General features: G+C 45.8%; 1 protein-coding gene across 7 annotated transcripts in view; it reads right to left on the bottom strand.

Moving 5' to 3' along the window:
- AP3D1 (adaptor related protein complex 3 subunit delta 1) overlaps positions 1-13,377 on the bottom strand; it is a 43,225-nt gene extending 29,848 nt beyond the window's left edge. For 5 of the 7 annotated variants that reach the window (XR_004500373.1, XM_033520190.1, XM_015651845.3 and 2 more), the window contains exon 1: positions 13,041-13,372. Coding sequence is in view for 5 of the 7 variants with exons in the window: in XM_033520190.1 (XP_033376081.1) it covers positions 13,041-13,136 (96 nt within the window). In the remaining 2 variants the exon portion in view is untranslated. Of the gene's footprint in view, positions 1-13,040 lie in introns of all 7 variants that reach the window. The other 2 variants (XR_004500374.1, XM_033520192.1) reach the window with 2 other exon arrangements.
- Positions 13,378-14,165: the final 788 nt, after the last annotated feature.

Genomic DNA, 14,165 nt, shown 5'->3' on the forward strand with positions numbered 1-14,165 from the left:
CCCTGGTAACAGCCCACAAATGAAAGGTGACTGATGAAAACACGCTGAGCTACCCCACTTTTGGATATGCTGCCAATGATGACACTGTGGGTGTGCACCCACACCACTCCCCGTGCCTGCAGGGCCACAGCACAAGGCTTGGATGGGACACAGGTGCTTCCTGGATCCCCCCAGCCATGGAAAGTCATGAACCCCCTCTCTGGTTCTAAACTAACATGAGCTTTCCCTTTTGCCATTTACACATTTTGATAAATAATAGTTATTTGTATGAATTTCTCAGCAACTCAAAGAGCCAAATGTCACAATGTTTACATTTAAATATTGGTGCTTCACATCTTTCCAAGCAATCACATCTGTGCTTGTGGGAAGGATGTGGCAAACATGTGATTTAAAATTATCTGTACAGATTTTAATTTATAAGCAGAATTTGCTCAGCCAAAGATTCTTCCAGTTCACAATTAATTATTATTTAAGTACTGAAGGCATCTGCTACAGGAATCATGAAAATTTAAATGCAAAGAAATAATTTCTCTTTTCAAAGCCATGTATGCACCAGGGTAATTCACATTTTTAACTGCCAGAGAAACCAGGTCAGAACCTGATTACCTAATCCCTGCCTGAATACCATCACCTTCCTCCAAAATTATATTTTCATCATAGAAATCTACTGGCCTGACTTTAATCAACATTTTTTTTCCCCTTTACACTAATTTTTGTGTATTAATACAACCATTTTTTAGTATTTTCAAATGTCCTGGAGTAACACTCACTATTCAAGTCACAAAAGTTTGCTGCTAGAATCAGTAGGTGGAGAATGGATGGAGAGAATCCCTGGGGAGAAGGACTTGGGCTGTTGGTGGGTGAGAGGCTCAACCTGCCCCGGCCACGGGCACTGAGCCCAGGAACCCCCCTGTGCTGGGCTGAGCCCCCAGCGTGGGCAGCAGGGGAGGAGGGATTCTGCCCCTCTGCCCCTGTGCTCAGGTGAGACCCCACCTGCAGAGCTGCCCCAGCCCTGGGGAACAACAGCAGGAGGACGTGGAGCTGCTGGAGCCAGCCCAGAGGAGGCCACGGAGCTGCTCCAAGGGCTGGAGCCCCTCTGCTCTGGAGCCAGGCTGGGAGGGCTGGGGGTGTTTAGCATACAAATGAAAGAACTTGAAGAATTTTAAGATATTCCTAAATGCCTGTGTTTGGGATAGAAATACTATCCTTACAGTGGGAATTCTCATGTTAAGGGAGGGCACTGTAAACACCAAACAACCCTATCCTGTACACAGATCCCTTTGTTCTCCTGGATGCAGGGGAATGGATTGCATCTGCCAAAACTGGAGATGGCATCACCCCCAAACACTTAACAAGATAGTGACCAGGTGACTTTATCCAGAAGCAGATTTGGGAATTTAAACCCTTCACCTGAGAGTGATTCAAGTCCTGAAGTTTAAACTCTTGAGTTTATACTTGAATAAGCCTTCTGAGGGTAGAAAATAAATACTTCATCGAAGATGCTGAAAGAGTGACTTACACAACATGCAACTGATCCACAAATATATTGTACTTAGCCTTGAATATTTTATGCCCACAGAAGAGCACACTGGAACAGTGTCACAGAATCCTTCACGTGTGTATCTTGTTGCCACATCCTGGGCAAAGAGGCCAGTGATGGTTCTCAAGGCAGAAAAAACTGACACACAGATTCTCAGTGTTCACATCCATAAGCAAGAGCCTCACTTATCTCCCACTGCACCTATCCCCAAACCATTCAAACATTAGATTAAGCTTCCTGGCAACCTCTCTGGAGTTGAGCACAACCCACTGTGTGAGCAGGAGGGGGGAAAAAATAGAGTACAGTTCCCTGTACTGTTCAGTAGTGCCCAGCCCGGCACAGCTGAACACAGGCTCCAAAGTCACCAGCCCAAACATCCCACAGGCAAATCCCTGCCTACCAGTTAGTCCAGCTTCTGGAAAAACATATTACAGAACTCAGAATCAGATCTGCAACTGAAAATAAAAGGGATTAGAGACAGCAGAAAGAAGTCCTTCCAAAACAGCTGCACTTCAAATCCCAAAACACTCCAAGGAATGACAGGCACTATATATAGAAAGCTTTACAGGATCAGCAGGTATTAACTTTTTGTTAATCCTGTGGAGCGGCACCACCATGAATGAGCAATATGAGGAAAACGGATCTATTCAGTCTTCCTCTGCAATCTCAAAGCCAAGCACCACACCCGGCTGGATCCGCTGCCACATTTCACACCCACAGAACTGGGAGGGAACCCGGGGGAGGGAACCCGGAGGCGGGAGCGGATCCTTAGCAAGGCTCTGGCTCGGGGAACGCTGCTGACCTGGGCATGCACAGGACCTGCAGGTCCTGCATCAAAGCACTTCCCAGTGAGCTATACCCATAGCCCCCACTGCAGCCCATGAGCTGTTCCATGAGGGTCACACCAGACATAACAACCACTTGATGCAATGAAAAGAATTGTAGCCACTCTGTGAGGCCTAAACACTTGGAAGAAAAAAAAAAAAAAAAACCAAAACCACATTTACATACTGACACAGCAAAAAATCTGGATATCTTGCTCAATCATGTTTTTGCATCAATCCTTCTAATATAGGAATTTCCTAGTGTGGTAATTAAAAATAAGTATTTCCCAGGATATAACTAGCTCAGTTTTTCCTTAAATGCTATTGAGGTCCCATGAATCACAGAAGGTTGGAAAAGCCCTCTAGGATCAACAAGTTCAACAGTTGCTAATCCAGCACTGCTATGCTCATCATTAAAACATGTCCCCAAATGCCACATCCACATGTTTTCTTGAATGCTTCCAGGGATGGTGACTCCACCACTACTCTGGGCGCCCCCTTCCAATGCCTGGCCACCTTTTCTATGAAGCAATTTTTACCAATATCCGATCTAAACCTTCTCTGGCACAACTTAAAGTCATTTCCTCCTGTCCTGTCCCTGTTCCCTGGGAGCAACCTGGCTGTCCCTGCCTGTCAGGGAATTGTGCAGAGCCAGAAGGTCCCCCCTGAGCCTCCTCTTCTCCAGGCTGAGCCCCCACAGCTCCCTCAGCCACTCCTGGGGCTCCAGCCCCTTCCCCAGCTCCCTCAGCAGCTCCTCATCACACTTGTGTTCCAGTCCCTGCTCTGGACACACTCCAGCCCCTCCATGTCTTTCCTACCATGAGGGGCTCAAACCTGACCCCAGAATTCAGGATGGGGCCTCAGCAGTGCCCAGAGTTCATTTATGCTCCCAGTATTCATTACAATATCAATATATTTCTTACTATTAATTCCTTATTAATTCTGTGACAGTATAATTTGCAGTTTTGTATTGATGGCTCACACATTCTGGCCAGCTGACTGAGGAGCATTTCTAAGCCCCAACATTTCCAGACGTGTGGACACGGCCAGTTAGATGGCCCTGAGGGAGGCAGCAATGCTCGGGCAGGGTGGTGAGGACAGACAGATCCATGAGGCACAGGAACCCCCAGGAGGAAGGGTGGGAGCAGGGACAGAGCTCCCTGCCAGCAGCAGAGCTGAAGACTCAGAGCAGCAGGCAACGGGCTGAGGCTCTCTTTTATTCCTGCTAGGCTGCTAAGTGGGAAAGGAGTCTTCTCTGCCACGGTGGAAAAGGCTCCTTAATGAAATGCTACAGCAACCACTCTGGTAATTGTTCTGTCTCCCAAGGAGCATTACAGGAACACACCCGGAGGAGAACAGCTAAAATCCAAGCCTGCAGATGTGAGCAGAGAGTACTCAACAAAGCTGTGAGAACAGCACAGCCACAACTGCATTTCTCAAAGTATGTCACCAACGAGATACTGGAATATTTTATATCCATTAACAAAATACTCAAGCTGTTTTTTAAAACAAGCCCAAATTCCTCAAGAATTCCAAGATCACACCTAGAAAATATGTGCATTTAAATGAATGTGAGTGGTTAAAATAAGAAAGAAGGCATCATGAATCAGAGACACAGTCCCTTTGAAATGGAAGGGGGAAGGGGAGTGGGTCATGGTATAAAGCCAAAAATGTCATTTTATACAATTTTTAATTTCCCAGCCATGTTTTTTGACTTAACTTTGAAAAACACTAAAGCTTTATTCCAAGCCAAGACAGAACTTGGGGTTTGCTGACAATTCCAGAGATGCTCACAAAAGACTTATCTTTCTCAAGCCAGCAGTATGCAAAGTTAAAAAAAAAAATATCACTAATCTGTACAACAATTATATTCCTAAGAAATGTGATTCTCCATGCTGTACTTTTTTTTATTACCTGACAGGAGTACACTAATGATTGGGATGGAGATCATTGCAGAACCTTTATATTAAATTTCATCATGTAACTACTCATTTCCAGTAGTCTTTAAGAAGCTATATTTTCATCTCAGCCATAAACCACCTTCTAAACCCAAGAGAAGGCAATTTCTACCCCACTTTGGGTTGCAGCCCAGCAAACCAAATGCACTTGATTTGAGATTCAAACCTGCCACTGCAACACCCAGAAGAAAGAGCAAAATATCAGTGAACATTAGTTCCCATTTCTCTTGCACTTCCAGGGTTAAACACAGTGTTTTAAGGAAAAAATTATTAACAGCAAATGCCACAAGGAGCAAGATATTTTCTGATATGTCCGAAATTACACCATGGTAAAACAAATGTTTGGAATACTCAGAACATAAAAATAAATAAGCACAGAATGTAACATTTCTTCTGTTTTAAGCACTATAGGTTTTATCAGTTTTTGGTAGGACTTTGAGACAAAGGATGAACTCCAAACTTGGTGAGATCACGCTGAGCACAAGCACATGATGGTCTCACATGAGAGGAAGATGGCCACTGCTGCAACTTCATAACATGACCATGATGCTCAACACCAAAGGCAGTCACACCACAGACACCTTGTGGAGGTGAAGGAACTTCCAGATCTGTTTGTGCTTCAGGCAGCAGATCCCATTCCCAGCACAGCACAGATCAGCTGCCAGCTCCTGACTCGGAAAGAAGGCCAGTAAGAAATATTTATGACTTGCCAGGCTTCTCTCAAACCCCCAAAAGCAGCTCTTGATGTCAAAAACCACTGAACCAGTCAGCGAGAACCTCTAGTGTTTGAAGTACCCAGACACCTTGTACCATGACAGTACTGAATGAATCAACTGAAGTAACAAACAAGGGCATTAAAGAGCAAAATGTGCTGCTTTCTACTGACTTGGACACAGCATTAGAGATCAACATATTACACAATAATTTCCATAAAAATACTATATTATTTAACTACTGTAGAAAAAGCTATTTGAGATAAATAACAGGATCTTTTGTTAAAGCTACTCCATGGCTGGATAGAAAGAATTACAAGGCATGTGCTCCCACACATGCTCCTCACAAGTAACTTCACCAAAACCATGGCAAAGCAGCTGAGCACAGAACAGAGGATGAGCAGTGAGTGGGAAGCTGCACAATGTTCATCCTGATGGCTTTGCAGCAGCCCAAGTCCAGCAGTGCAGAGGGCACTCAGCTGCAACAAAGGGCTCAGCAAACCAACTTGGCATTTTCATAAAGCCAAGCTTATCTTTCATTCAACTGTTAATAAATAGCATTGCTGTACATGTTTTAACATGCCTTAGCTTTGTCCTTGCTACCCAGCTTTCCAGGGATTTACTGGCTCATCCTGAGGTAGGCTTAAGATCCCAGCCCAATGTACTGTTCTGAGTGACAACAACAGAGGCACAAGGTTCTGCTGGTTCATTTGCAGCAGACTTCTAGATTATTTATTAGAAACACAATGCATTACCCACTGGCCCCTTGTCTGGTACAAGCACAGTGAGATCACAAGACTCCTTGAGCAAACAACAGAGGAAGGAATGCAAAAAGTCAGTTTACAGTTTTTTCTTTTGTTAATGTTTGCTGAAGTTACACACACCAACTGAAATCTGGCATGATGCATGCACACATCCAGCCTAAAGTGACTCTTAAGCCAATTAAAACCTTTGAACCTTATTCAAAAATTCAGAGAAATGCTATCTATGCAAGTACTGTGCACCAATTTCAGAGCAGATCCCCAACCCCAGACCAGCCACTACAGCCCCTTAAGGCACTACACAAAAACAGAGGATCTTCTGAACAGGTCTGTAACACAAAGATTGGGTTTCAGGAAAGAAACAGCTGCAGAGTTTGCTTGCCCAAAGTGACTCCAAGCACCCACAGCATCCCTGGAAGCACTGGGGTGTTCTGGTAGTCTCCCTTGGACAGCTCCTCTTTGGTGATTTACCCAAATACAGTTCAGGATTTCACACTGAAATGCCCACAGAAGGGCACTGATGCAGGAAGCTGGAGCTTCATGAGCCATCCTGGCCCCCTCCCAGGTGGGCAAGGCCAAGATCACTGCTGGCACCTTGGGAATCAGGAAAGCAGCAATCAGCAAGCCCCAAGCACTGGTAAATCAGTAAGCAGGCAGCAGCAGCAAGGGTCTAGAGATGTCCCTTAATTATCTCCAGTCTGATCAGTCCCTTAACATAAGCACATCTTCAGTCTGATCACAGTATTTGTTAATTTAATTGCGCAGCAATTAAACAATTCTCAGGGGTCTGTGCTGTCTAAACCATATCCAAGCAGACAACTTTTAAGCCTGGAGAGATGTGTCAGATAAAAGTGCTCATCCTTGCAAATACAAGATGTACCCAAAGTTTTATTTTTACATTACTATGCAAAAAGCAATGCAAGTCTTTTTACAGTAGGTTTTTCAACTTGCTTGTTCCAGACATCTCTGTGCAGTTTCTGGCTCTGATAAAGGCAGGCTTCATTGAAGCACGTGCTTTGCTGGATGCATAGGAAACAGTCACTTCCTCCTAAGGAACTAAAGTAGCTATTGTTGCTGAGACTCAGATGACTGAAGTAGTTCAGGGAGAAACCAAAAAAAGATGCTTAATGACGTATTAATACCAAATAAAAATGTAACACTGAAAATACTACAAAGCTCTAACACCGATTCATGCACAGCTGTGAGTACTTTGCAGTTATGGAAAGGTAAGGAGGACAATGAAGAAAAAGATGGTTCATGGCCATTCCTGACTTCTTAAATTCAGCACAAATATTTGTGTAATTAAAGTAAGTTTGTTCACCTCCTCCCTGCTGTACAATCACACCACTCATACTAAACAAATATCCACTCTCCAAGCTGAAGCTGATTAACAGTGATCCACTTGGGGCAATATATTTTATACAGCTTTGCCATAAAGACTGAACCAACCAGAGGAAAGTTTCAACATTCCCACATCAACACCTCCCTCTATTTATACACCTTTCAACACGGGAATTTCTCAGCAGAAGTTGTCAGGTTTGAACATCTAGGTCATCATGGAAATAATAATAATAAAAACGAAACAGCTAATACAAAAACCAGCACTCAGCTATGGAGTTTACAAACTGACTGCTCAGCCTGCTGGGCAGTGACTGATGGGGAGCTGGTAGGAACCAAACATTCCTAATACCCAGTTACACTCAGGATTCAACAGGGCTCACTTATTTCAGTTACTTAGAACACTTGTTTCTTATTTCAAAAAGCCACTCACCCACCTTTCTGAGCTACTAACACTACCACCAACGTTCTTTTCAGCAACTTTTACCCTATTCAAATATTTTTATGCTTCCTGAAAACTGGATTTTAGAAGACTCCCCCTTAGATTATGAAGCATTTCAATTTCTCAGCATGAATGATCAGCAGTTTTTAATAACCAAATGAACACAAATACTCCCTTGTAACTGGTCCTGTGACTCAGTTCTTTCTGGTGCCTGTCATGTAATGCTGCCCTTCACAGGGCACCAGGAATGGGACACACTCCCAAGAACACTTCCAAGTGAAAAACCTAAAGGTGCTGTCTGTACACAAATGTAATCACTAACCCACACTGTGGAAGAAGAGGTTTTTAGTCACTTTCATGGACATTGATGGCAAGATACCACAAAAATCCCCATTTTCTGCACTCAGCACAACAATAAAGATCAACATCAAAAAAGCACCAAATAAATAAATCTCCACAGTTAATCACAGTGCAGAAATGTAATTTGTATCCATATTTTATTCTGATTTTTCTGGCTGTTTTTCCCCAGGCCTCACTGAAGGTACAGTGGATGTTCATGCCATTTCTTAGGTACCAGACAGCTCTTCCTCTCCCCTGGACTTGCCTGGACACAATATTCACTTCCACATGTGCCAGTGTGGATCTGTCTGGAGCATTTCAAACCCTCAGTAGAGACAGCTATAAAACGATCAAGACTGGGAACAAAGCTATTATCCCCACTTATGCCACAGTCAATTAAGTAATATTTAATACAAGAGAAAGCAAGAAGCTAACAAAAGCAGCACTAATGCAAAGCCTCAGCTGCTCCTGCCTGTAATCACAGGAGAACAAGCTCCCATCTTGGCTCGTGTTCCATGCTCCAGCCCTTTGTGTCCGTGACACAGCAGGTAAGGCAGGACACTGTCACACTGGGCCTTGCAGACCAGTCCCAGACTGGTTCTTCCCCAAGTGGTATGAGGTCCTTATCCAACTCTCTTTGTGTATTGTTTCTATTTCTGACTTTGTCTTTTCCAGTGATTCACACGCGCTAAGAATTAACAATAGCAACTCCAGATCCACTTGGAAGTGGGTGGAATAATGAGCTGCCTTCAAAGATATCACCACGTATATGACACACAGTAACTGATCGAGCAGCAGTGCCTGAAAGAGCTGTCTGTCATCAATGAACTGCACTGCCCAGCAGTTGGTCTGTTCTTTCAGGCACCAACAAGCTGTTTAGCATTCCTCAAAACTCCCTGATTATGTTCCATCCCACATCCCTCACCATTGGATACCGGTGGCTGAGGCCAGGCTGTCAGAAGCCATAGCATGAGAAGGCCTTCAGCCTCACTGAGGACAGGTCGAGTCCAGAAGAGTTTTGTGACGTGAAAAGATTCCTCAAAACTCCCCACATCATCATTTCACCTGAAAATGTGCCAGAGAAGAAGCTGGAAATCAGCAGTGGAACACAGCAGCCCTTTTTTTAGGGGGAAAAAGCTTTTTTAACAATACAAGTGCCCTGTCCTCAGGTAACACTCAGTGAGCAGCAAGAAGCCACTGCCAGGTTGGAAAGCCTGAACTGACAGTAGAACACGCATTTCACAGCATGACACACAATGCTCCTCCCATTTAGCATTATATTAGTAACTGAAGTTAATTTTTTTCCCAACCAACAGCACTGATTGCTCCTTTCACTCTTCCGAAACAGTTTAAGCATAAACCAGCAATGAGATACTTATCACCCAACACCACAGACACAAAAATGTGAATTTTTAATATGATTTTTCCTGAAAGTATCGATTACCAAAAACATGAATGGCTAATCTTGCCACACACTGCAGAGTCTCTGAGAAAAGAGGGGGACAATTTTCTCACATTATAAGAAAGTGCACAGATATTTTGTACAGGACTTTTTTTAATCCCTTCTCTCCCCTTAAGTGTCCTGCAGTAAATTAAAGACCCCTGAAACAGAGGGCTACTGTCTGAATGAACCTAAGCACATCCATTAATATCGGTTTCTGTTACTTTATAATTTCAGTTTTATAAATGAACATTTTACATCAGCATCTGACAGGAGCTTCCTTGTTGGGAAAAACAAACTTTTAACTGTGAATGAAAAACACTGTGCAAGGGCCAAACAGCATCAAAGAAAATGATCCTTTCCCTTATAACACATTTAGGAAAACAGATATAATTTATCAGTTTGGACTACGTTGGCAAAAATCCAGTATACTTTAACAGCCTATGGTGCAAGGCATTCCTCTCCTGAGCATGCTGTGGAGAAGATCCTGAAGCAGTAGGCACAAAGTGGGAGAAGTTACTCCATGGTGTACAAAACCACCTAATAACTGCTGAAAAACACCACTTTTACTAGCAAAAGCTTTCATTTTCCAAATGAAAGGGAGAGAATGAGGTATTGGAAGTGAAAAGTCGGTAAAACACAGTAGGATCAAGTTTGGCTTTGAACTGGTGCTGGGAAACACCACAGGGACTAAAGCATCTGTTGGAAAGCAAACACAACGTGTCAGACCTGGGAAAGAGCTAATGCTGTTCTGCCACCTCATTCCTTGTGCACAGCGCTTACCCTGCAGGACGATGCAGTCCCACTGCTCCCCAGAACACTGGACACAGACAGAGTAAGTCTGCACAGAGCAGTGACTGTGTTAACCACCTTCCCTCTCCTACCTCGTATCCTTAGGGAAATCCATTCCTTCAGTTTCAGTGTTTGAAACTCAAAATAAATGGGTCACACAATGGAAATGCCTGACAGGGAATTAACATGCTGCAGAGGCTGTGAGCTTGAGGACCACGCAGCCTCCAGCAGTCTCAGCTCCTCTAAAGATCTGAGGAACACACAAAATTTACGAATAAAGAGATCTGGCCTCCTCTAGCTTCAGGACACACCTTGTGGTGTGAGATTTATGGTCACAGCAACACAGGAAGAACACAAACCCATCAAGCAAGAACACAGTGGGGCTGTCCAAGAACTGCATTGAGAAATCCACTGTGAACTGCGGTGCCCAGCACTCACACAGCCTCGATGGGCTGTGAAATACCAGATGTGCTCATGTGATACCTGCATAAGTAGTGGAAAGGAATAAACCTTTCCATCGAAGAAGAGACTGCCCAGAGATGAGTGAATAAGTGATGGCAGATTTTTCCATGGGATTAAATTCCAAAACATAAAGCCCAAGACACATAAATAAACTAACCTCATGCAAAAAGCACAAGTAAATCAGAAGTCAAAACAATAATCTTGCCTTCATTTCTCTTCATATCATTGTTGTTTAACAATCACAGTAGCTCATTTCCAGGGACAACTCTTCCTGGAGAATCTCCTGTTGAGCCAAGACCAATAACCAATATCCTCCCCACTAAAACACACACAAATTTGCTATTCCAAACAGTGTCTGTCTTAGGCTTAGACACTTATCTTCAGACACACAAATGTTGGTTGAACAACAGCACTGCAGCAACATTTAACAGATACAGTGAACAATGGAAGCACTGTAGGGAAAAGAGGAAGAATTTCTGCAGCTACTTCCTCTAAAACAGCATTCAGATTTTGTAACATCACCTGAAAATTAGCCAATGTCTCTGGCCACTGCCTGGGAAGCACTGAATCCACACCCAAAAGCTCAACAGGTTTACAGCTCTCTCCAGCTAAGCCAGGAAAAGGCACAGTCCTGCACTGTTTGCAGCCACGCTCTGGAATTGAGAAAAATATTTGAACGATTCCCAAACACACAAGTTTTACCAGTGCAATATCTTAATCAGCTGAACACATCCTGGTTCAGATTTTAATTTTTGCTGTGCTCATGAGGATATAAAAAGGAATTATCCCTATAGTTATCCATTTCAAAATCTCACCATTTGTAGTCCAGACTGAAGAGCTGAAAATCTCATCATGCTGCAGCCCAGCTGTTGTAAGAGACAACATATTGCTTTGACCTCACTGTATCCCAGAGTGTGCACATACCTGAGTAAAAGCTTCCTATAAGTTCATAGAGCCCTACAAAATTGTCCAAGGAGTGTTTTTTCCTAACTCCAAAGGGCACCAAAGCCAGTATGATTTAACCATTTCTTGTCACACACTGAGAACAAGCTCACAGTGGGTCACAATTCTCCGTATGTCACAAAATTATTTCAGAAAGAACATTCAATTATTCTTAAAGAACTGATGCCACAAAGACCTGGACGTTCACCAGGAGAATCCTCAGAGGTTTGACAGCTGATGAAACACCTTCTGTCCTATGCACAAAGGAATAAAGCATATTTACTAAAAGCAGCACAACATATTGGAAAGGCTCCATAAGAATACTGCTCACCAGGTCCCACTCTGGCAGAACACATTAGGCTCATAAATTCCATACAAATTTGCTGTTACCACTTCATGGTATTTTTCAGGGCACCACACAGCAGCCCTGCCTTCCTCTGCCCATCAAACCAATACCATTAGTTTTACAGATACTGAAATAAATTGGGTTCAATGATCCTGATGGGTCCTTTCACTATATTCTGTCATTCTGCGAGAAATAAAGTTTCCCAGGTATGTTCACTACCAAACAACCCCTTGTCCTGTGCACAAAGAGCTTCACGTCAGAGATTTTGGAAGTTGTATTTTGTGTTTCAGTTCAATAGCACCAGCAAGGAAGATCAGTTTCCCTTGCAAAGTTCTTCTTTTAGTTAGATGTTTACAACTTTTCCAGATGCTTTTGATAGCTGATACTGACTCCACGGCGACCCCCCCCAGCCCCCGGCCCCGCAACACACCAGCAAAGCCCAGCTGTTAAACCAACATTAAGAAAGCTTCTCAGGCTTCACAACCTACTTGAAGATGAACATAAATGACATTGGGGCCCGTTACTTCTCAATTACCATGTGACACTTCACTGTGGAGTTTCATATAACACGTTCTTGATGACTAATTATTTCACCTATACTAATTTCCTGATCACGTGCTTCTCACACAAGAGTGGATAACAGGCCAACACAGAGAACTGATTGCTGCCTAGAAAAGCTCTGAGAGGACATTTTAGTCAGGAGATGCTAGGCATGAATGATCTGAAAGCTGAATTAGGATCTTAGTTCTCCTGTACAACAGCTTCAGGGTGAAGAATACATAGTTGACTACAGCACATGACTGTAGGCCTGGAGAGGAAGGAACCCCTATATGATTATTCCTCTACAATAATCATGTATAGACTTGTGTGTATAAATATGTATGTGTATATATCCATACGTATATCACGGATCTCAACACCACAACAACACACTGAACGGAAAGGTGAGCACCAAGCACGACCCTCCCTTACTAACTCTCGTGCTCTCAGCCAGCCTGTCCCTCCTGCCCCACACCCCAGCCTCGCCTTCCTCGTTCTGACTCCCGCTTCCCCCCTCCCAAACCAACATTCCCTTCCCAGACACGGCCCCAGCGGACAGCGGTGACATCCCCGGGCCGGAGCGCGGGGAAGGGTCCCCTCACCTCATCCTCCTTGTGATTGCGGATGCCGCGCACCAGGTCCTGCAGGTTCTTATCAAACATACGGTCGATGCTGCCCTTCACCATCTTCAGCGCCATGGCGGCGGCGGCGGCGGGGCCTGCGCCGGGCTGAGGGGCCGTGCCCGGCCGGGGGGGCCGCCGCGGTGCTGTTGCCGCTCGAGCCGGGTGAGAGCAGCGGTGCCGGGGCGCTCACATGCCGAGGGGTGCGGAAGGACACGGGCGGAGCTGCCCTGGCGGACGGGCGGGCACGGGCGACCCCGGCCGCGGGCACAGCTCCGGGCGGCGCTGGAGATCCGGCACCGACAAAATGGCGGCCGGTCAGCTGAGGGCTCGGCCACGCCCCCGGAATAGCCACGCCCCGACCGAGCTGCCACGCCCCTGGGCCAACACCGTCCGCTCTGCTGCTCTCTAGCCCCGCCCACCCCATCCGGGCCGCGCCTCCGTCTGGCCGCGCCCCCGGAACGGCCCGGGCTCTCCCGCCCGCCTCACCGCCCTCCAGACACGCCCCTATGACTTTGGACGCGCCCCCGAACTGTCTGGACACTCCCTCTGTCCCCGCCCCTGCCACGTCTGCCCGCCTCCCTGCTCTGCAGACACGCCCTCCCACCCTGGCCACGCCCCTGCAATGATGCAGCTCTCTGACCACGCCCACCCCACCCAGACCACGCCCCTCAAGTAGTCTGGCCCCTCCTCGAGCCCGCCCGCCCCACCCCTTCACCTAAGCCACGCCCACTCATTCATAGAGCTCCGCCCACTCGGCCCCTCAGGAGGACGCGGGGTCCGGAGGGGGATCCTGCCCCTCTCCTGCCGTGGGATGGAAGCAACAAACACCTGCAAACGCACGAGAGCAAACACCGAGTATTTAATGAGCTGCTGGACCTGAACTAGTGGCCAAGAGGCCGGTGGTTGTGTTAGGAGGAACATCGGTGGTGGGACGCGGGAGCTGGTCCTGACCTGCTCTGGTGGGGCTCAGCTGAAGTGCTGTGTCCAGCTCTGGGCTCCTCGGGATCAGCGAGACGTGGAGGTCCGGAGTGGGGCCCGTGGGGGCTGTGGAGAAGGGACTGAACCATCTCTCGTACGAGGAATGGCTGGCAGCTGGGGCTGTTC

Source organism: Parus major, chromosome 28, assembly GCF_001522545.3.
Source record: "Parus major isolate Abel chromosome 28, Parus_major1.1, whole genome shotgun sequence".
Taxonomy (NCBI): Eukaryota; Metazoa; Chordata; class Aves; order Passeriformes; family Paridae; genus Parus; species Parus major.